The sequence below is a fragment of the Sparus aurata genome, chromosome 1 (genome assembly GCF_900880675.1).
Source record: "Sparus aurata chromosome 1, fSpaAur1.1, whole genome shotgun sequence".
NCBI lineage: Eukaryota > Metazoa > Chordata > Actinopteri > Spariformes > Sparidae > Sparus > Sparus aurata.
In genome coordinates this window covers 24182170-24205579 of record NC_044187.1, presented here as the reverse complement: position 1 = coordinate 24205579, position 23410 = coordinate 24182170, and the positions used below count along the sequence as shown (strand labels likewise).

Here is a 23410-nt window from a genome sequence, read left to right as displayed (position 1 = left end):
GAAAATTAGGCTAACTAGAACTATTGTATTGATTAAACAGTTTTCCAATGTTAATAACCCATTGTCTATATAATATTAATCTATAATCGTTTTCATTACTGTACAACTTTATAGAAATTCTCTTTAAAGATATTTCCGTGCATGGACAGCCGGTCTCTGTCTCAAATGTATGGAAGCAAATGAAAGCCAAAATCATTTACTTTTTTTTTTTTTTTGTTAAGCGAATACCATATTATGAGATTCAACCACCTCAACTGAACTTTTTTTTACCTAACTGAATTTTTTGGTTTAATGAAATGACCAACATTTGATCAACCTGAACGTACATCTTTTTTTACTCTATTTTTTATAAATAAAATGAAGAGAAATAATGTCAAATGGACATTGTCTGTCAACAGACACACAATCCAATGTTTGCAGTTAAAATGGTTGAATTCAGATAATATATTAATATAATATAAAGGCTATATGATATATGTGATATGAAGTATGTTATCGTGATATGAGACTATATCTTAGATTTGTGCTTTTGTTATATTGTGGTATAGCATCAGTGTTGCAAAAAGAAATGCTTGCAATCAAATCGATCTTCAACTTTGTTGACTGTGTTTTGTCTCTAGTTTGTTAAATATGAGCTCCCAAAGTACAAGTGAAGGGAGGGCAAAAGAACCATGACTGTACAAACATTTGTACCAAAACAACAATAACTATCAACTAATGATTACTGGTGAAAAGGCAACCAGATGAAGTCAGAAACGAAAGATGCCTGCGGCCAAATGTGTTCGTTGGATTATTTACACAATATCAATATTTCATTTATAATAAAATTATGAAAATCGCAATATCGTGACACCCCTAGAACAAATCTAATCTTTTTGTCTATAATTTGGTGAATTTGGTTTTTATTTTATCTCACAAAATGTTGCTTAGCTGCTTTTGAATACTTAATTAAAAAGGTACCCTAGCTATTTAGTAATACACAGATTTTAAAAAAGGGAATGGGCAAAGTCGATTCTCTAGTGACCTGGAAAATTAGTTCAAGCTGGTTAACCACAGAATCAACACAATACATCTTGATTATTATTATTTTTTTATTAATATAATTACAGGTCAAATTATTTACCAACCATTCAGTTCATGTTGTTTGAGAAAAAAAAGAAAACAGTATTATTTAATAAAACAAGCAGAAAAAATATGACAAATATGCTTTACAGCTTGGTCATTACACACTTCTAAACATGCCTGTACAGCTTTAACTGATTAGAAATCAAATGAATACAGAAAGTAAAATACTATGAGAGACAATTCTTTATTTGTTAGAAAAAACATCTTCCCCAGGCACATGATTATCACGCAGATCATATTCTCAGTTCAGTGAGGCTTTTGATTGAAGCTCTCCTTTTCATTGTAGTGTCATTAGAGTCACAAAAGCTCTCAATTTAAGTATTTAGAATAGATTTTTCTAGAATAGATTTTTATAACCCTCTAATAACAAAAACTTGACAGAATTAATCTAGGGAAAAATAGTTTGCAAAAAAATACAATCATACCCAAATTAGAAACAATTTTATCAGCACAATTTGAACATGACATGCCAACAACGGATCTGTTTAAAGTTTGTTGTTTGAAATTTATTTAATTAAAAAGAAAAGAAAAAAAAAATCCATCTAGAAGTTGCCTGGGGTCTCGACCCTTCTTTATAATATATCAACCCCACACAGCAGGGAGGGAGAATACTTCTTCACATATACAGTGCATATGTGGCCTTTTTACACGCTTCACATCCTTTTTTGTCCAAAAACCACATTCAAAAGTATGTGGACACTTCAAGTGAAACCATTCATTAAATTAACCCCTAAGTGGTTAATTTCATCTCAGGTAAGTCTCTTTGTGGGGCTCTCTGCTCTCGATTGCGCTTCTGTAAGTGGAGTAGAATCATGTAATAACATAGATGTCATTGAAATGTGACAGTAAGGGATGAGCGAGTAGACAATTATCTGATCTGTACCCGCACTCTGAAAGGGCGGGACATAAAGAGGAAATGGGTGGTTCTTAAACAGGAAATTGGTTGGACTTGCTGGAAAGGGTTGATCAGAGGTCTGACATCTGTTTGAAAAGTACTTACAGAACAGCCTAAGAATTGAGCCTCTGATCAATGTTTTCAGTCACAAGAGTGTGAGAACTATTTACAGAATGTTTTATTATAAACTTGAATTAATAAACTTCAGCTACAGATAGACACATTTCTGGTCTGTTCTGTTCTTTCTGTTATCTGTACTGGTAACTGGTTTCAGCAGAGTACTAGCTCAACCCTGATGATAATGGGAGATTTGAAAGGACAGAGATTAAAAGGGAGATTGTCGTATCTCTGTGGCTGAAATACAACTGGAAGATTTTAGATGTTTTTCGATCTTTTGAAAAACTTAGTTGCATTACAGATCACTGTTGCATGAATTCAGCGGTTCGCTATGCTAAAATCATTAAGGCTGGAAAGAAAAGTTTGATTGGGACTTTTAAGGCAAAGTAATCTTCTACAGCTCTGAAGCACAGGTTTTATCTACATTTTACAACTGTATTTCATAGGGAAATACTTGTTCATATCTTCACAGGTATTTCTGGACCTCTGTTCCAGTTCATCTGCTCCGAATATAAAACACTTCGGCATTACATAACGTTCATTATAACATTCTGTTCTTAAAAAAAAAAAAAAGAGAGATGGCATTACCATCTTGACTGTCTCACACAGAGGAGTCATCAGGCACGCAGTGGAAAGTGGAGAAAAGATGTGGAGAAACCAAACACAAACACAAACCAATCTTTTCAATGGAATTTCTCTACAGATAACATGGCAATCTAAAACTGCAAGTGCTGGATTTTTGTCAGTATTCTTAAAAGCTATTTTGGGGCTAAAATTAATGCAATTTCAATGGTGACTTTCCATCCTGGTTTTTTCCATTAAACCTGTTTATCAACCATAATTTCATTACCCAAACATTCAGTCAACATTGCTCTAGCAGTATACAGAGACTGATTACAGTGTTCAACTTGACCACATGAAGCAAAGAGGGAGGCTAACTTCCTTCAACACTAGCTGATCATGAGTGAAGACCATCATGGGGTTGATAAAATATTGTTAGTGTTGTGCCTATATGGACAGACTTGAAAAGTCAAGGCCAGTAAACAAGGGGCAAGGGTCAGCTCACAGTTTGGACCTCAGGGGCTTCAGATACTTGTAGAAAGATTCATGAACCTGTGGAAGAAAGACATTAAGTTGCATTAGTGAAGCTGAAAAGAGAGCAGGTTTCTACATTTTGTAGTTGGTTAAGGGCATCCTCTGATACCAAATGATTGTAGTAGGTCCAAATAATGCAAACTCAAACTGTTGCTATATAAGACAATTCATGGTCCAATCTCATTCTCCCAGTGGAGTTACAGACAGATAATAGTGTTGCATTGTTCAACAGAGGGTTATGAGTGGAAGCCCGAAAAATGATGAAAACACTGATGATCCAGTTAATGGTGCTTAATTTCATTATTCTATATGTAAAATGTTCTATTCACAAACAGAAAGTTTGCCAAATCACTGCCGAGGATCTGACATCACAAAAGCTCAAGAAACATTATGGAGCTTTTTTCACCCTGAAGCTTTAAGTCCAATATAGTAAAAAAAAAAAAAAAAAAAGATTGTTAGGTGGTTTGCATGTTATAATATATACATCCAATTATTAATGAAGTATCCATTAACTATAATTTATTATTGTTTAACTGTAAACAATAAAATAATCACTCTAACACTTCTGCCATATTAAACTGCTTCTCTCTTACAGATTAAGAAGTTAAGAAGATCTGAAAATAGAAATCTATTGAGATTTAGACAGGAAATTGTTCGTGATCACTGTTATGGTCATATGTTGTCATTCGTTATTTCTGATTGGTTGTCAAGCTTCAAAAGGGGTGGATCTAATCTTAAAAGACCCTGTCTATCTTAGCCATGCAGCTAGACAGACTACCAGGGACATGTTGGTGTTTACACTGCTAGCACAGAAGCTTTGGACCGCTGACAGAAAGAGGTTTTCAGGCCTGGGCCTGGCTGGTTAGCATGCCAACTCCACCAGATATCTCTATAACACAGTACATAGACGTCTTTAACATCACATCAAAACTATTATTTCTTCACGCACTGTTGATAATTTTTGTTATGTCAGAATGTTTTAAACTTAAATTCTTAAATGCTGAACCTTTGAGCAGGCAGCCCCCTGGCTGGGTAAACCAGTGGAGATACTGCTGGAAACACGCTAAACTCAGCCTGCAACCTTTTCTTAACTCCAGCTCTGCATTGATTTTAAAAGGGTTTTTTTTATGCTGGTGTATCAAATTATGAGCATCATCAGGAGCTTATAGATTGTTGTCTATACCTGCCTGTAAACTAACCAAAGCAATAAGAAACCACATCATTCAATTTGATCAATTCTGATTCAGTTTCGCTCAAAATGTCTTCATCTTCTTCTATTTTTAATTTGCTTTAACATTTAGATCTAAGCACTAAACATTGACTCTCTATGTTGTTGCTGTAAATAAAGGTATGTTGTGGCCTGTAAGCAGCGGCCATCAGGATTAAGAGTATTAAATCTCTTTGACCCCACAAGAAAACATTTGACTGACCTCTGTGGCGTTTAGGGGTGAGCGACGAGCCCACTCGAACATGTTCTCATACACGTTCCCATCATATCGTCCGAGGACGGAATTCAGCTTCTTGTTGTGAATGTCAAAGGAATCTACCAGTGCAACAGCGTTGGGCCTCAGCTGAGACAGCAGCTCCTTGATACGAACAGAAATCTGCAGCACCTGGGGAACACTCAGCAGTCCAGCCTGAAATACGGCAGATATAGATGTGGATGAAAACATGTTGCTGGATCAAACAGTGAGGAGACCGGGTTTTGCCACTGATTGGGTGAGGTTGATGATTGAGACGATTGCTACAGAGAGAGACCTTTTTGTTTAATATTTAGATCTTTTTTTGTTACCAGGAAGTCTTGTTCAAGGAGATGTTTCGCTCTGAAATCCTGCGCAGGGAGTAGTCATAGTTTTTGCCTCATCTAAATTGCCAAAATGACTTTGGAGTTTACGTAGCAAAACTGGTCTTATTATTTCACAAAATCCATCTCTGTAGGAATTGTTTCTGTTGTGTTGTTGGGCAGTTAGAAAAACAATCTTAGCCTGTCAGTGGCAAAAACAAGCAGTCTTAGTGGACGTAACATTGACAGAGTTGCCCCACTGGATAACGCTGCAGCCATTGCCGCTGTGTTGTGGCTGCCAGCTGATAAGATCTGCTGGACAGATTCCACAAGTCTTGGTAAGTATCGAGCATCATTTACACACCAAAAAATGTAAATATACTAAAAATAAACATCAATAAAACTAGAATCCCCCTTTAAAGCTTAATTGATAATACTAAATCTAATTCACTGTATCTTAACACCAAAAAGACAACAGCCACCCAGACATACACATCCAACAAACAAAGAGCCCCTTGATCATGCTCAGAAACAAAGAGGCGATTGTTGCCGTTTCTCATATGGTAGCAGACAGTGACTCTGACTGACAAAGAGCACAGAGAATGCAAATAACTAGCGTCTTGCACAATATGCTTGTAACACTTGCAACAAGATAAAATAATGACTATTTATGTATGTATAATATATTGCTTTTTCTGACCTGTAGGAAATCTCCAGAGTTCACTGTGATGCCATGCAGGGCATAGAGCAGAGCCAGGCTTGAAACCACTGAGTGTACCGCTGTGTCACCGATCTCCCCCAGCTTGTCAGTAAAGAGCTTCACTACAACATAGTGGCAGTGGGCCTCGAGGCAAAACAACAGAAGGGCACATGAATGAAAGAATAACAAGTAAGTCCGAAAGGGACTGAATAAGATCAAATAAGGAGATGCACAGTACAGTCCATCTGTGTGTATTTACTAATGGCGATTATGTATTTATGTAATTTAGAGGAACAAACGTCATTTTCCACAATGCATGGTGGGACAGGATCTCGATCACATTATAACTGCATGCATATGATTATAAACATTGGGCCAATCCATGTGTAGAGAAAACATGTTGAAAAGACACATGGATTCCAATGTCATGACGTGTAACATCACATCCCATTAAGTTCTGTAGCTGCTTGGTTCAGCGTGAACAAAAAAAAAAAAAGTGGCGTAAAAGCGAGCCTACGTTGTGGTGATAATGCAGTCTGTATGTCAGACACACCTCTCATGAGATAATAGAGCGCTAGTTAACATGAAAAAAGTTTCATCATTTCTATACTTTAAAGATGCGATCACATATGTAACCAGTTAATCAATGATCATTAAATGCACATTTTTTCAAAAGTAATCTGAGCCAATTTCAGACAGTAACTACAGATTACAGATGTTAATGTACATTGGGATTGCATAACAGAAAATCAGGGACTTGCTGGTCAGACAACACTGAAAGATTTGCTCTTCAGCATAAAATGTATAACATTTGAATATTTAGCTCATGAAATTAAGCAAATATGAATAAATAAATAAATAAATAAATACATGAATGAATGAATGATGAAATTTCCAAATTTCTTTTAGAAAAAGTACAATGGAACATCACCTGAAATTGGAATTTCTACTTGTAAACTTAAATTCATCTACACCTACTTAGGAAGCAGTTCTCTGAGGTGACAACAATGACGACACACATCGGGAAGCAAGATTTATGTGGACAACAGTTTGCTTAAGGCTAGTGAATGAAACATTTAGATACGTTTCACAGTATAAACGTGCTGTAAAATAATATGTATGATGTCCCTCAGTTTAATTTCCCCTCCTCCATTTCATTTTCCATGTACAGAGGCTGCACTACTGAGGGTTTAATCGTGTGTACCGCTACACAAGAGATTAAACTTTTTTATGGTCAGCCAACATTTTTGTTAACTTTTGGCATTGTACACCTGGACTGCCTTGAGGTTAAAATTTCAAATTAGGAAATTCCGATGCACAGAAAGACAAACAACTAAACTTACATCTGAGGCTTTGACCAGGTCAATAGCACTGTTGTTCCAGGCGTCCGCCTGATTCTTCCTGTGCTGCAACTCCTGCTGGATGCTCTTAGCGGCCATCCCAACTAGACTACACGCACACAAACACACACAGAATGATGTCATTTGTATAACTCAATTTAAAAACAACGAATAACAACTTGTTATTTTTAAGCTTTAACATCATGCCAACACACATTTATCTTTGATTTGGGGTTTTGAGTAAAACAGAGGCCATCTTTGATGGAATAAGTTCCACAATATGTGTCCAATTAAAAATGTAAAAAATACAATCAAATAAAATAACTGTGTAAGACAACATTAACAGAGGGATGATAAGAAGATTACAGTATGTAGGGTGATTAAAGCACAACTCTCACAAGCAACAATCCGCGTCCAGCCAATCTGCTGCCACAAATGGTCTTTTAACCACAATAAGCCACCATGGGGAACACCAGAAGGCACAGAACGTGGCTTCTAGATAGAGTGAAAATGCCAATGAGTGTAAACAGGTTATTTTATCTACTGCGATCGTCTCTTACATGGCAGCTCGTAGTTTGTAGATCTCCACCAGGCTGGCCAGGTCGTTAATGTCAACCACTGTTGGCCTGGCACTGACGGGCTGGGGCTGCACCCTCCTGTGGTCTGTTTCATTCAGGTACGACACAATGCCACTCAGCTGCTGGCCTGCTTTAGCCTGCTGGTAGCTCTTCACCAGGTATCTGCAAAGGCAAAAGTTGCAGAGACACACAGGAGAGGTTCATGTTCAGGTATGAGCTCATCAAGTAGTTGTGCATCTCACAAACCTTTTGCAAAAGTTTTTTATAAGCAATACCCCTTAAAAAGACAAACAACAGGTTCTGAAATCTGACATCTGACCTTTACAGTACCATTGATATGAAATACTAACACAGCTGTCAATAAAAGATAAGTGATATGTATGTTTCTTTTTGCTGTGGTAGGAGTGTGGGTGTGGTTCCTGTAATTGTGGCACAGTAGGGCTGATGAGTGGGTGCATGGCTGAATGTGTCCGTATTTTGTCTCTGTCTCTTGCATGTGTGACAAAAAAAAAGGGGGGGGTTTCAAGTACTAAATCTTGTGAATAGCAAGTTCCTGTAAGTTGGGTGATGCATTTTTAAGCAAAAGCTACGTGTCCTGGTGAGGTGTGACAATGTGGTCATATCTCTGTGTGACAAGTTACCGTGCAGTCTGCAGCATCATGACTGTGTTCTCTCCCTCGTAGGTGCATGTAGGGGTGAAGTTGACGTACAAGTCCGGCAGGCCGCTGCTGCGAGAGTAACCATGACCCCCGCATGACATGCGGCAAACTTCAATGGCAGCGTTGGCTGTCCACGTGGTGAAGGCCTTCAGTCCTGCAGACAGGGCATGGAGCTGTAGAAGAGAGGGCAAAGACGGTGAGAAAATGCCCTCACACAAGTCTAAACACTGGGCGGAAAGAAATATAAAACAAACAATATGACCAAGGGCTTTGAAAATATAGTATGATGTACACAATACATTATTCTTTACATCCACATTATTCTTTACCAATTAATTCACAACAATTAGCCACAACCGGTCTATTTGAATATCTATCTAGAAGCCACGTTCTGTGCCTTCTGGTGTTCCCCATGGTGGCTTATTTGGGTAAAAAGACCATTTGTGGCAGCAGATTGGCTGGACGCGGATTGTTGCTTTTGAGAGTTGTGCTTTAATCACCCTACACACCGTAATCTTGTTATCATCCCTCTGTTAATGTTGTCTTAAATTAGCTACCTCTCTAGCAATTAATCAATCAATTAGTCAATCAAAACCCAACTGTTCATCTCGACGATCCCCAGCACCCAGTTGCGCTTTATGGACTCAAAAGCAGATTATTTTCTATTAGAAATTGTCATTATAGCTGTAATTACATCACTGCAAACTAAGCAACTGATTTGTACGTGTAACAAACAAATAACAAACAATGTTGTTAATGCTGATAACATAAAGGTTCTCTAAGAGTGCACTGGTCTTGAGTTTTGTTTGAAAAAAGTATACTGACCTGATTAAAAAAACTGTCTGCCAGGAGGTATGGATTCAGTACATAGTATGCTGGTTAATATATATCATGATTATTATTTACTACTTCATTAGCAGTTCTGTATGGCAACAAAATGGTGCTCGTAACTGAAGTTAGTAAAAAGAGTATAATCAGCCACACAGACAGAGGGCTCAAGGCCAGTATAATTAGTATATAGCAGAATAAATGTAGCGCTAAATTTGAAGGAATAATGTTCTATAAACCGTCAGTACCTCTGGCAGTTCACTGAAGTCCCCCTGGTTGATGTCTCCACTGATGCGACTGTATGTATCCTTCATGTACTGGCCAACAAAAATGAAGGCGTAGGCTGTAGCCAGCAGAGGGAAGAGCTTGTACTGCTGCGTCTGGAAGTCGAGGATCTGGGGCTCTGGCTCTCTGTGAAACAGAAACACACAGGTTTGAGTGTTTAGTTTTTCCCTAAAGGTTGTACTTCCCTTTGATGCTCGGGGACATAGCAAGTGATCCTATGACATTGACCAAAGACCCAAACATGGAATTATACATATCATACTTTTCTGACACATTGGCCTTCTTCATATCACATACCACATAATCTGCTCCATATATTTACTGTATAAACCATCCATGTTCAAATGGAACAAACACAACAAAAATCAAACCTTTTTTGTTTCCTTGCCCAAGAACTCTAGGTAGGAGTCTACCACTGAGTTAATGTTATTATTTTATTCCATTATTATTATTGTATTTTATTAATATTTCACAATTTCTTATTTGAGACTTTTCCTCACATAAATGTTACTGATACGATTTTTCCTAGGAGCACACAACTTCCAATGATGTAAAATCTCATTCTGAATCCTGTTACTTGGATGTCATTCATGAATTTAAGTATGCATTTATATTTACTTGCAGGCTCTCTGAGTTGTGCAACGTATGTAGAGCTGTTTGCTGAAGTGCTTTTAGGAATTCATTTTGTAGTTACTAACCCCGGACGGATCTCAGACTGGTGACGAACTGCACTGTAGCGGATGGCAATGGTGCTGGCCTTGGAGAGGGCCCGAGCTGACTCGCCTACAATCATGGAGCGGATGAAGACCATGGTGCCATAGGTCAGCTTGGCACTTGGTGGCTTCTTGTAAGTTCCATCTGGCTCCACCTAGTGGAGAAACAGAGTCATTTGACTTTGCTTCAGTACATCAACTCAACTATTCATGGTTATCTTTTTTGGTGTGGACAAGTGTTAAACCCTCTGGTCGCAAAAACACAGGAAGTGGTGGAAACCACGAACAGCCCTTTAGTGTATGTGTTGGGGCAATTACACTGTCAACAAGAGAGACTGTCAAATCGGATTACATCGGGTCACCTTGGCATATTTCATCAGCATGTTCTCCCGTGGGATTCGAACATTCTCCATTTTAAGGTAGCCATTGTCAATTTCATCAAACCCAAACTTGGGGCCGATATCTCCAACAACAATACCTAAGTAAGACAATGAAAAAAGAAACAGAAAGCGGACGATTCAGAACAATGACATAGATACAAAATGGGATGCAAAGACAGGAAGGGAGGTAACGGAGGGCTGACTTTATCAAAAACACCCTATCTAGAGAAACATTACAGATGGTGGTTACCTGGCAGGGGTACATGTGTGTTCATGTCCCGGATGGGGACAATGAAAGCATGCAAACCGTGGCAGTTTCCCTGTGTGTAGAGCTGGGCTAGAACTATAGCGTGGTTTGAGGTCTTTCCAACTAGAAAGAGAGAGAGGAAGAGAGCAAGAAGGTTAAAACTAATTTGTTCCAGATGTTAATGAGCTTTATTCAGCCTGAAGAGAGAACTGCACCATCTTGAGGAACCATCAGACAGTCTAAATATTGAATTCCTTAATTACGCTCACAGGAATTAGGACACCAGGCTGCAAAATAACTCTTGGTGCAGTCCTGACACTGCAGCGATGTGACTACGTGAATATACTTACGTCCTCCGGGCCACCATTTGATGGAGCTGACTGTGGGACTGTTCAACACAAACTCCTGTGTGGCTGGGTCATATGTGGCCGTGGTCTCCAGCCCTCTGAGGTGGGTGCCTAGAGAGACATTCGCCAAACACACATGCAGGAAACACACACATACAGAGTACACAGCTGAAGAATAAAATAAAATAATGAATGATTTTACTAACCACAAAACTAAAAACAGACACTAAGATTAAGCAATTATTCCTACAGTATCTAATAGTACTACATGATCATACACAGGAGCATACTAAAATCGTCAAATGGGATGATGAATTCAAAATGAAAGAAAAACATGTTTGGCCCTTGACAGTATGAAACATTTAAATGAAAAATAAAATGGATGAAGCCAACATAAAGGAGTAAAGCAGTGCAATTTGTAGGTGTTTGACAGATCTAAAAACATGTATATCAGTCATATTTTAAGATCATTCCATTAATGCTGCATCTACAGCATGCCATCTGCTTTAAGTCTAAACTGTCAATTCAAACTGATTGTGTGCTGCTAGACTGAGCTGCATTTTAAAACACAATAAGAATCAGTAAGAGAGGGTTAGAGAGGAAGGTCTGCCTCAGAGGAATATTGGATATGGGATGGAAGTCAGGGAGAAGAACACGAGGACAGGAGGTTAACATAACAGAAGTTTAAGGAATCGTCAGTAAAGGTGCACTATGTAGTTTTGTGAAAAACATTTTTATCAGAGGAGAAAGCTCCTCTATGATTGATATTTTTTTTATTGCCTCAACAAACTAAATAAACAATTTCTTAATTTGCTTGACTGAATAAACAGACTGAACTTAAAGGACAACACAATTTCAAACTCTTTTGCTTTGTAATAATATTGTAAATATTTAAATTCTGAGATCAGTTTCTCCTCCAAAAAGTACATAGTGCCCCTCTAAAGTGACATGAAAGACAGTAAGAATAAATAATATTATCCTATAATACTAAAAGATCAATCATACAAACAAAAACGCTATCTCAAAAGCATATAAGATAACAGGTTAAAGTGAAAAATCACATCGGCCCCTTGACAGTTTGAAACTTGCATCTGCTACTGTAAGTGCTTTGTTTGTGAATATATATGCTATGTGAAAAAGAGTAAAAGACTGATGGTAAAATAGTCACCAAAATGAACTTTGAACACTTCGCAGGAAAAAAAAAAAGTCAATAATTTAATTAGAGTTCATGAAGATTCTCAGTCATCCAGTAATCCATGGTAATTCTAAGTGCTACATCGTAGGCAACTGGACTGGACAGTTTCTTGAAGACGTTTCAACTCTCATCCAAGAGGCTTCTTCAGCTCTTTTCAGCTAACTGGGAGGGAGTTGCAGGCTTCAAACCCTGTGTGTCCTTACAGAGTCATCAAGGTCAAATGAGTTCACATGAAGTCAAATAAGCTCAACTCAGAGGGCTAGGTGACCTAGCCCTAACATCCAGTTGCCTACATATAGCACTTAGAGTGTTATCCCAAAAGTAAAAGGAGGGTTAAAGTACTACCTATGTAAACACCATCATTACTAAACTAATTTGGGGATCTGTTGGCACTGGCAATGATAAAGAAACCAAAGAATCCCTGCAGTGACAAGTCTTAACAGGCCTGATATTTTGGGCTGTTCAGTTTACCGTGGCCCATCTCTGTCTGAGCGTAGGTGCCGATGATCTCTAGGTTCCAGGAGGGCATGAAGAAACGGTCCATTTGCTCTTGGTTGGCCTGGTTGAGTAGCGTGGGCAGGAACATCCCCAGATGGAGATCCAAGGGCTCTGGTTTGCCGAGGTGCACAGTACTAGGCCACGCAACATAGGGGCAAAACGGAAAAGAAAAGCAGGAGGTGATGCAGTAAAGGCAAGGAAGAAGGTGGAAAGTTTAAACCCATGTCAGTATAGATGGAAGCGGAGAGAATGATGAATGAAGTTTATTTAAAATCCAAAAGGAGGAATTATTATGTGTCAAAATTGACATGGTTAATTTCAAGAAGAAGTGAGGGAAGGAAGAAGACAGTTGTTGTGCAAGGAAGCAGTAATGACAGAGATGACAAAGACAAACAGACCGTGAGCACATCATGCATATTGGAACCGCTGATTTGATCATATGGTCATTGTTTGGCTTGAAACTCTCCTTTTTCACATTAAATGCATCTGTCTTTGGTAGCCGTAGCAATTAAAGTTTTGCTGCTAAAAAGTGCAACGCTGTGTTCTGTGCCTGTTCTCAGTTTGGTCTCTGCTCTTCACCGCTCCTGACCATTAGCTGATCAAATCAAAGCAAAAAAAGGTTCTGTATCAATCAAACATCTGATTTATTTGCATCTTATATTTCTTCACACCAAGTGGTCAAATGTTAACCTTGCCATCTTCACTACCTGGATATTAAACTTGTCTGGCAACATGAAGTTTGAAAGACATTCACTGAACTAAGTAAAGTCTTGGCAGATACAAGCCATGTTCAACATTTTTAAAAAGTTTTTAGGTAGGGCTGCCAATAAATTGAAAAATGATCAAAAACCCAATCTCGCCAAGTGCCAATATCCAAATCCAAGAAGCAACATCTTTTGATATAAAAGGGTCAAATGTTCTCCAGATGTAGGATTTTTTTTTTTTAAACAAGTCATGAAGCCTGAAACAATTTTGATAATTTATTTATTGTTATTATTATTATTATTTATTTATTTATTTTTTTAAATCAACCTGCCCAATATTTAATAAATAAATAAATGCTCTTCTTGGTTGTAAATTGAAGGTCTGGGGGCAGACAAAACAAGCCATTTAGTGACGTTATCTTGTGCTCTATGATATTGTGATGGGTATTTTTGTTTTCTGATGTTTTAAAAAACAAATTGTTTATCTCATCTTACCTCAAGAAAATAATCAGCAGATTAAACAAAAGACAGGTGAAAAAACTGTTCATTAAAAGAATAGTGCCATCGGTTCTGAATTTTCAGTGTGGCTTTGCACAGATGAAATACAAATTCATTATAATGTCCACTTGGCTTTATTACAGCAAAGCAACAAACAAAAGTTGCCTTGGCCTACATTCCCTTTCACCACAGATTTGTTGGCCTCTTAGATTACAAAGAGACACTCAGAAGCTAGAACTCCCCTAGACTAGTTGTGGCTCTCAGAATACGTATTTCTACTGCACCTAATATAACTTCACTTGGCTTTTAATGCAAAATAAAGAACAAGAATAAAAAACCCTCTCTGGTCACTCAAGATGTCGATAGCTGAACCAAAGACAGACTAGAACAATCAAAAAATGTAATGATTAATTGGAATTAACTGGAAAAAGAGTTGCAAAAGGTGGAATGCAATCAAAGTTAAGATGCACACGAGCTTCATCACCAGTGCAGTATCATTACAAAAAGGGGGATAAGAGAGTTGTGAGTAGGAAAGCAGCGAAACTACCTGATGTTGGTTGGAGTATGTTTTGAAACAAATGAGACAAAACTTACTAATCTTACTAAAAGATGCTACTAATCCTGACGGGTTAAGGGACCACTAGTGATGTGATGTCAATTGTGCAGCTACATATACGTGCATTTCGCTACTCACTGATTACCATCTCTTGTTAGAACAAAATGTCACGCATAAGCACAACTGTTAGGACACACATGCAACTACTTCAGAATTTTCTAACTGATTTGGATCTGTCAAACACATACAAGAGTTCACCAAAGTTCACCTCGTGGCAGCAGTTTTACAACCCTGCCGAAAGTGGCTTCTTTTCCTGCACCAAATATAATTCGGGCTAAACATTAAACATGGCAATTTGTGCTTTTGAGCACAATGAAGTGGTGTCTGACGGCCGTAAATAACAAGTAAATAAGTTACGGGCTAAATCCAAGACTGACCATGACCAATCTCAGTTTGGGCATATGTGCCCACGACCCGGAGGGACTCGGCCAAAGGCAACCATTTCCTGGACTGCTCAGGTTCACACTGGTTGTACAGGGTTGGGAGAAACATGGCAAAGTGTAGTCCCACGGGTTCAGGTCGGGGTCCACAAGCCATACTGGATGAAGGGAAAGTAGTGCTGTTACTCAGACTGTGATGTGTTTGGTAACTCAATATGCTATGGATTTTTTGTTGGCAGAGGCTGAAGCTCATCTCACTCACTCTGTTGTCTGAGAAGTTATTCAATGTTTTGTCAAGTTCAGTGGTTAAACAAGTAACTTAAAGTGAAACTCACGCCAAAAAGCAACCAAGGCTTTATTTGTGATTGAATATGAATTTCACTTTAACAAGATCAAATAACAAGTCCCAGGTTGAAGTACCAAATTCAGCTTTTTTTTTCTTTTTTCATTTACACTGCCTTTGAGCTTCGTTCTGGAATCTGTAAGATGGGTGGTCCATGTGAGTGTCAAAAGCAATTCGGTCAATCATTAACCTGTCAAGAGGGCAAGTAAATTACACGAGTGCAGGACCAAAACCCAAAAAGCTGACCAAGATTTCAGATAATATGAAAACTGTTTTTATGAATCCAAGAGTGTCAGTTTTGTCACTATAAATACATCATCGCTCAAGAGATGACAGTTTTAGTTGGAAAGTAATTTCATATTTTTGTATGAATTACCTACATAGGTGTACAGAGAGGACAATATGTAGCAACCAAGACTGTCGGTCTTCGGACGGTCCAATGGCACATTGTATTACCGTATACAAATTTTGTCATGTTAAAAGGCTAATCAATCAATCACTCAACCTAATGTGCAATCCTGTCAGCACTTATGAAAACTTCTTTGCTGATTAAACGAGCAATGACATTGTCCTTCTTTAGGCTAGTTGATTAGTTGGCTGCAATCAGGTCTGAGCAGGATGACCTCTTGTACTTACATCATCACATCGTAGCGCAGGCGCAGCACAATGGAGAACAGCACAGAGAACATGACAAACTACACTGACTTTTTCGTGGCTTATTTAATGTCCTTTTAGTCTTAGATAGCCTTCTCACATTCCTGGATTTCTTTATTATGCAAGGCATTGCAAAATGAATAACTTTCCTTCATGTTTACGTTGTGCACCATTGCTTCTGCTTGCACGTGAGCAACTGTAAAGGCCAAAGCACCCCTCTTCCAACCGTGCCAGGGAGGAAGTGTACTGTGCTTGGACGTTGGGGGTCAAACCTGCTAGGGCAGGGTACCGATTGTGTGAGTGTGAATTTGCCCTCACACAAAAAATTGCTTCAGTTTATTCTTGTTCAAAGAAATTAGGTCTACGCGAGACACTTCAAGGAAATGAAAGATCTCGTACAACAGTGTACTGCTCTCCCATTGCTAACTCGCTTGAACCAGAATAGAAGGAGAAGTTGGAGGAAAAAAGTATATCTGAAAATGTCCAATAGGAGGAAAAGCTTTAGATTGGCCAAAAAAAACTGACATTGGAGAGGAGGACTGGAAAAACATGTTGTGGACAGACAAATATAAGTTTGAGGTGTTTGAATCACACCAAGCTTTTGTGTGACACAGAACAAAAGAAAAGATGGTGGAATGGTGCTTGATGGAAGATGAGGAATGTGATGGTCTGGCATTGCTTGGGTGCTGGTAAAGAGGGAGACTTTTTCAGGGTTAAAGGGATTTGCAGCACCACGTGTAACCAATCACACAGCTGTTCGATAATCATTATTGTGAAAAATATCACGTATGACAATAAATATTACGATAATGATCTAATATTGGCCCATGCCTATTGTGAACAGACAAAGTGGAGGGTTTCGTTCTACTCTGTTCTGATGTTTTGGTTCCTATGAGCCTGTTGGTGGTTATTTATTTTAAATTTAAAATATATATAAACCACTTCAACAGCTGCACTGTATTACAGATGCTAGTCTTCAACAGCTGCACTGTAATACAAAAATCAACTTTATTTAACCTCTGTCTGATGTTGTCAACAAAAAGTAGCATTTATTGAATGGATGATCTATCACATTGTATCACATTGCACAACCTGTGAAAACCAAGAGCTTGCACACCCTCTGACACAGTTGTAATCTTATATGAACTTTGCTCCAAATGACTTTGGTCCACGTACAGTCATATGGATAGTTGTTCAAGCTACAGTTTATATTACACATTACCTCAAAGTAAATATATAAATGACTTTTTTACTTTTTATTTTGTACAATCAATTTTCTAAATCCTATTGTTTTGTTGTTTCATATAATCACAGATAAACACAAAATGGTGTACCATGTGTGGCCCATTTGCAGGGATGGACTCATCATAATCAAAAATACAATACTGAAAAAAAAGGACCACACATTTCATTTAACAGTCCATTATTATTGGCTGTGCTTGTATCATGGTGCCCAAACTACATCATGACACATGTGGTTATTTGACTACATCATGACAACATTTGGTATTTTGACTGTAATGATGCAACAGTGAACAAACAATCCAGGTATATTTTTTTAATACTGCCATAAAGTACAGTCAGAGTGTGGTGGCATTACAGCCATGCCTTTGGCTAAATAAACTGTAAATGTCATTATTGGAACTGTAAACTTACATCCATTATATCCGAACAACAAGCAAGCATGCATCATTGTCGAAAGCTACCATTACTTATATAACTTACTTACTCTATATTTACTCTGATATTTCTGAGTCTGCAATGTTACACTCCCTGTGGGCTGAATCACCACCTGCATGTTTATTTACCACCCTTAATGGATCTGACTGTGTGTGTGCTGCTCTACCTCAGCCTTGCGATCAAATACACCTATCTGGATCTACAAGGTGGAAACCAGCTGACTGTTGGCCTCACACATCAACTCCTTTACCACATACCTTTTATAGCAGTAGATCTCCTCTGGGTCTGCAATGCCGTACTCTCTGAGCTTCAGGATCATTTGGGCACTTTTTCTAACAGCCTGGTCATAGCGCTCACTGCGGGACAGGAAGTTTGGGTCCTCCTCCATAAAGTCTGGGTCGTTGAGAACCATTGACTCTACAGTGGATAGTGGAAATGAAATCAGAAATGCATCTTTTAGTCTATACAACTGCAAATAACTTCAAGACCTGCATATTTTTATGTTCAGCTGGACATTTGCCAGTCTATTGATATCTGCGTACCATCTGTGAAAATGTGCAGAGGTTTGTGGGTATCAACATTTGAAAATGTGATACAAGTAAGAAGATTCATGTCTCTTTGAGGATAGGCCGTCTCATTTGAGATATATTCATGGAAATATTCAAAGCAAAAAACACTGCACCATGCACACTGCCACTGGGGAAATTAGTTTGGTGGAACCTCTGTGTTGTTCTGGATGATGGTCATTAGTTTACATTAATGGACTTCATTTCTGAACAAAGGTGAACTACTGTTGCTCTCTGTTAGAAGAAGGGGGAGAGGCACTGTGAAGAGGCAGTGAGATGCACATCCTTTTGACTGTCCATCACAACAAAAGTCAGACGCCAGCAGTATTAAATAATTTAAAGTCATCCAAAGGCTTATACAGGGAACCAGCTTTTGCAATGTGCTTATTTAATGTTGTCTTCTAAAATCATAGAAAACCAAGTTTAGGTCCTGGGTTTTATCTGTTTACCTGTTTTTCAAATCAGTCTCTGCACCTATCTGTCCTTGCTCAGGTCTATTTTGGTAAACCATTTCTGTACATCACGTGTCCTGTCTTCACTTGCTTGCATTTGCTTGTTATTGGCTAAATAAATCTATTAAAAATATCTTTTTACTCTTAACTATACCTTGATTGCTCCTATAATATTTTTTTTATACTGTTGTGTTATTTACTATTTTATCTGTTGTTTCTTTTTTCTGTGAAGCACTTTGCACGTTATATAAATAAAGTTTAATGTCATTATCATTAGCATTACTATTATTATTTTATAAATTCATCTTAGGGTTTTGGACTATTGGTCAGACAAAATGACATAAGCTGATCTTAACCAAGAGAGCAGTCATTAGTTTTATTGCTTCTGAATTCCGTCCACATAAACATAAAGTATGTTGTTCTCTACTATCTACGAGTGTTTTGCATACAGAATATAAGCTGAGGTAGCACGGGCTCTGTGAGTTGAAATTCACGTTTACACGTCATTGAAATGCACCCGTAAGACAACCATGACATAACTGGACTATAAAATTTGACGACAACAAGTGCTATAAGGATGCTTGCTCAAATCCACGTTAGCCGAATTTCCCTTTGGCACTTATAAAAATCACTCCAACATACATATCTTCATAACTATCACATTACAGACCTTATGTGGGATGGGAAACTTAAAAGAGAAAAAAGTTTGATTCACATCAGGGCAAGTAGGACGTTACCTTGCGGCCGCGGCGAGAAGAGCTGCTAGCAACAGCACAGTAAACAGCCGATGAAAGAACTGTTTTGTTAGCTCCTTATCTACCTAGCTAATCTCATTTCACAGCAATTATGACTACTATGAAAACAATTTTAAAGAACACAATAACTCAACCGGACAAAGAAGACATTTCAACTCACCAATTTCTCGTCTTCTTTTAGTTAATTCTGGGCCCCCATCCAAAATGTTGGTCAGTTTCTCGACGTCAAAAGTGGCATTTTGCCGCTCTTTCAGAATATCAGCATTCATGACTCTGTACTGGACTTAAATCGATACGTATCGTGAATAACTTTAATAGGACTCTTGTTCTATAACCTCTTGCAGCAACCTCAGCCTGACGATGTCTCTCACACGGCCTCTTCCTGAAGCTGGTTACGCAGCCGCAGAAAGGTCAGGAGGGGCGTGGCTTACTTAGTCACGTGACGTGTACCAGGAAGTACCCAAACACTTCATCCTCCATACAAACATTTACTCACACTTACATATTCGTGTCCATTACGACTTATAACTTTACCGCAATGCTTCCCGCAGCTGCAGTTTATCGTTTCCCCTGGGAAATAAACTCTGGAGCAGTGCAGGAAGGAGAATCAGTGAGAACATTTGGCAGGTGAGCATTGATTGTGACCCACATCAGTTTTGAAGTCCTGACTGGGAAAGTGATTTGCTTGATACAAGACAACTTCTGCAATATGAGATGGCAAACATTGTTTTGCCAACGCAAGTCTGTCAAAAGTGTGTCTCTGAAAGAAAACATGTAAAAACCCTTCTTCTTAAAAAGTAATAGTTTTGTTTGTTACTTATGAAGAAAATACACCTTTAAAGGAAAAGTTCACCGATAAATAATTATAATCATACTTACCCTCATGCTAATAGAGCGGTGTAGGGGCGACATATCTTTGTAGACTAACCGGGAAGTTAGCTTCGCCCTGGTTCGCTCAGGAAAAACCCAACGAGATTTTTGGATTGGGTTTTCGATTATCACTGAAATTAAGCTCTTACATGTTTTGTTCAGCAAGGTAAACTTCACAGATCAGCACCACATAATGATTTTTGAAGTGTGAATTAAATCACTAGAAGTTAAAACTTGGTGTTAAGCTAACACCACTTTTAAAGCCTGCAACTCCCCTCCAGTGAGTTAGAACTGAAGAAACCTCTTGGATGAGAGGTGAAACGTCTTTAAGAAACTAAAACACCTCTAGCTGCCTACGATACAGCACTTAGAATTACTGTGACATTAATGACAGAGCCTTTTTCAACATGTTATCATTGTGTAAAAATTCTGATAGTCGGTTCCAGCTTCAACCAGGATTTTGTCATCCAGTCGTATAATGTTGTTGGTATCACGCGGTATCTGTTTTGGTAGTTGCCAGTCTGGAAAAAAAACGTAAGAGACTAATTTCTACAGGATGCAGCCAGCATACTGTGCTGCCCTAACATTGGCTATTTAGCATTAGCAATGTTAATGTTTGCTAGCTAGTGTTAGCGACATTCTGCTAAATATAGCAACATTAGCTAGTGTTAGCAGTTTTAGCTAGTCCACAAACTGGCAACCAACTGTGGGGCCAGATGATTCAAACAATGGAGATTAGAGATTGGTAGGAAACTAGTTGAATCTCCAAAATAGTTAGTGCTATTTTTTGCTATTGTTGTTGTTGTTGTTGTTATAGAATAGAATAGAACTTTATTGTCCACCAAGGTCACATATTATCTTTGACCCAACTAGCTGTTCATCACAAAAGACAACACTTCCAGTATGGGTACTCCATAGGGGTGTGCCAAAATATCGATACTACGATATATCGCGATATTTTGTCTTGAGGTACGTTATCGATACACTGGTGCCAAATATCGATATTTAAAAATGTAAAAAAAAATGTAAAAATATATATTTTTTTTTTTTTGGCCCACCACCACCACCCCTCTTCGGAGGACAGCTTTATCTTTATTCAAACATAGGTATACAACCTAATAAAATTTAAAAAATGGTTTAAGTAGCTCTGAAACCCACACATATAGATATTTAATGATAGTTGTAGTCAGTGTGTGTGTTAAGAAGAGACACTGTGCAATACACTCTTTGTTTACTTGGCTGTCATTCATGTGAAATTGATTGACAATGTTTTGTAATTCCTGTGAAATGGATTCAGTGCAGTCAATAAATTCTGAATTTCTTCAGTGACACAGATATCGTGATGTATCGTGGATGAAATTTCTTGCAATATATCGATTATCGCAGAATCGCTGTATTGTGATATTATCGTTATCGTGGGCAAAATATCGTGATAGTATCGTATCGCGAGGTACCTGGTGATACCCAGCCCTAGTACTCCACAAAGCAATCATGTACAACACACACAATTTAAGACTATAGATTTAAAAGAAAAGATTGACATGGACACTAAACTCGTTCAATTTTCCAGACTTACCTGCTACCAGCCTGAGGAGTCCAGGGCTACGTTTTCAGCTCAGCATGCTTCAAAGGAGCACCACGTGGTTGTCCACACCTTATTTGTGGAGCCCTTTAACCCTATAATTGGGGCCCAGTACATAGTTCTTGGAGAGATAGAAAATGCTGATGGTAAGGAAAGACTTTCTGATTTGTTTAACAGGAGATTGAGTACTGTATCAGGGTTATTAGTTATATTATATATTAATTATATATATATGATAATGGAGATGTGCTGATGTAGCAATTTTCTCTCTGAAAATCACTAGGCCAAAGAAGAAATTCATAGTCTAATTCACTCATGACATGATTTAGTGTAAATATATAAAGTTATCTGGTTAATCATTTCGCGTGGACCTGAAATTATTCCTCAGATGTTTTTTTTTTGTCTTCTCTGTACATCTCGCTTCAGATTTAATGACATGTTGAAATTTTACTTGGAAGTCACAACTTGTTTATTTTAAATCAATAATAATAAATAAATAAATTGTTTTCCCCTGATTAAACCTTAATCACTGTGCTCATTTAAGTATATCCAAGACTCTTTGTCTCGATCACCTCCCTTATTTTCTTGTTTTACAGAGGTTGGGGTAATGATCCGTGCCCGTGTGTTGAACTGTGTTGATGGCGTAAATATTGCCCTTCTTCAGAAAGCCATCAATGAGCAGAGGAGCTTCTTCAGTGAGAGGGAGCACAAACAGATTGATGCTGCACAACCTGAACATGTAACTTGAGCAGGGTCTTCATCAATCAAGTTTCCCAGGGTTTCCTCATTGAGTATCGGGTCTAAGAGCTGCTGGTTCAGCTGTGTGTCAAGGTGCACTGGAGTGCTGTTGTGTATTCTGGAGTGAACTTGAAGACTGCCACATGACTATTTGTCTACCTTTGACCATAACAGTTTCCTGCATTTCATCTTTCCAGGGGTTGATGTTTGACAATTAAAGCCCCAGATTACTGGATTGATCTCAGGGTTTCATGAGTGGTCAATGAAGAACCACAAGCATATGTTTTGGTTTGATAAATTATCAATCTATAATTTATTTAGCCATGTTTCTTAGTGTTGAGGCATCCGATAACTGGGTAAAAAGGTGAAAACATAACTTTTGTTGAAGGGTAATAATATTGTTAATGATACCATTTCATATATTTCATATCTTTATATTTTTGATGTGACTTTGTGATCTCATATCTTGCAAAATTTGCCCTTTAAAATGATTGCATTTGATATGTCATGTATTGATCATTCAAAATAAACTAAAAACTGAAAACCAAACCGTGGATATATTCCACTCACTTTAAATAGCCAAATCTTTTGGCTTGTGACCCCACATCTTGGTCTCAATGTGGACCAGAACTTGAAGTCTTCATCTGACAGTTGTTGTGTACATCTGCCAGGAACAATTTTGATAGCTGATGAATTATTGTTATTGCTTTTCATGATGAAATTCCATTTATTTTCTGATGAAAGCTCCTCAGATGTGAAGATATGCTGCTTCTCTTTATCTTCTATG

General features: G+C 38.1%; 2 protein-coding genes across 3 annotated transcripts; one reads left to right on the top strand and one right to left on the bottom strand.

Moving 5' to 3' along the window:
• Nucleotides 1–1077: 1077 nt before the first annotated feature.
• On the bottom strand, nt 1078–19856 carry acox1 (acyl-CoA oxidase 1, palmitoyl). Of its 2 annotated transcripts, none has more exons than XM_030420572.1 (14): nt 19594–19856; nt 17918–18077; nt 14981–15141; nt 11096–11203; nt 10749–10868; nt 10481–10596; nt 10104–10273; nt 9369–9531; nt 8275–8465; nt 7616–7795; nt 7059–7164; nt 5716–5859; nt 4663–4869; nt 1078–3250 (listed from the first exon to the last, which is right to left on the bottom strand). In XM_030420572.1, exons 1-14 carry the CDS (start codon nt 19700–19702, stop codon nt 3200–3202), a joined length of 1986 nt encoding a protein of 661 aa, XP_030276432.1. In that variant the 5' UTR covers nt 19703–19856; the 3' UTR covers nt 1078–3199. The 2 variants fall into 2 exon arrangements, with proteins under 2 accessions (XP_030276432.1, XP_030276423.1); XM_030420563.1 differs by lacking the exon at nt 14981–15141 and adding an exon at nt 12759–12919.
• Nucleotides 19849–23172, top strand: ten1 (TEN1 subunit of CST complex). Its single transcript, XM_030420920.1, has 3 exons — nt 19849–20060; nt 21874–22031; nt 22482–23172. The coding sequence occupies exons 1-3, from the start codon at nt 19972–19974 to the stop codon at nt 22631–22633; spliced, it is 399 nt and encodes a 132-aa protein (XP_030276780.1). The 5' UTR covers nt 19849–19971; the 3' UTR covers nt 22634–23172.
• The last annotated feature ends 238 nt before the right edge of the window (nt 23173–23410 follow it).

Coding starts and splice junctions, on each gene's coding strand:
- ten1 (XM_030420920.1), top strand. CDS start 19,972: ATGCTTCCCGCAGCTGCAGTTTATCGTTTCCCCTGGGAAATAAACTCT. Junction 20,061..21,873: donor TCAGTGAGAACATTTGGCAG/GTGAGCATTGAT, acceptor TCAATTTTCCAG/ACTTACCTGCTACCAGCCTG. Junction 22,032..22,481: donor AGAGATAGAAAATGCTGATG/GTAAGGAAAGAC, acceptor CTTGTTTTACAG/AGGTTGGGGTAATGATCCGT.
- acox1 (XM_030420572.1), bottom strand. CDS start 19,702: ATGAATGCTGATATTCTGAAAGAGCGGCAAAATGCCACTTTTGACGTC. Junction 10,274..10,480: donor TGCTGATGAAATATGCCAAG/GTGACCCGATGT, acceptor TTTCTCCACTAG/GTGGAGCCAGATGGAACTTA. Junction 4,870..5,715: donor ACTCTGGAGATTTCCTACAG/GTCAGAAAAAGC, acceptor GCCGTATTTCAG/GCTGGACTGCTGAGTGTTCC.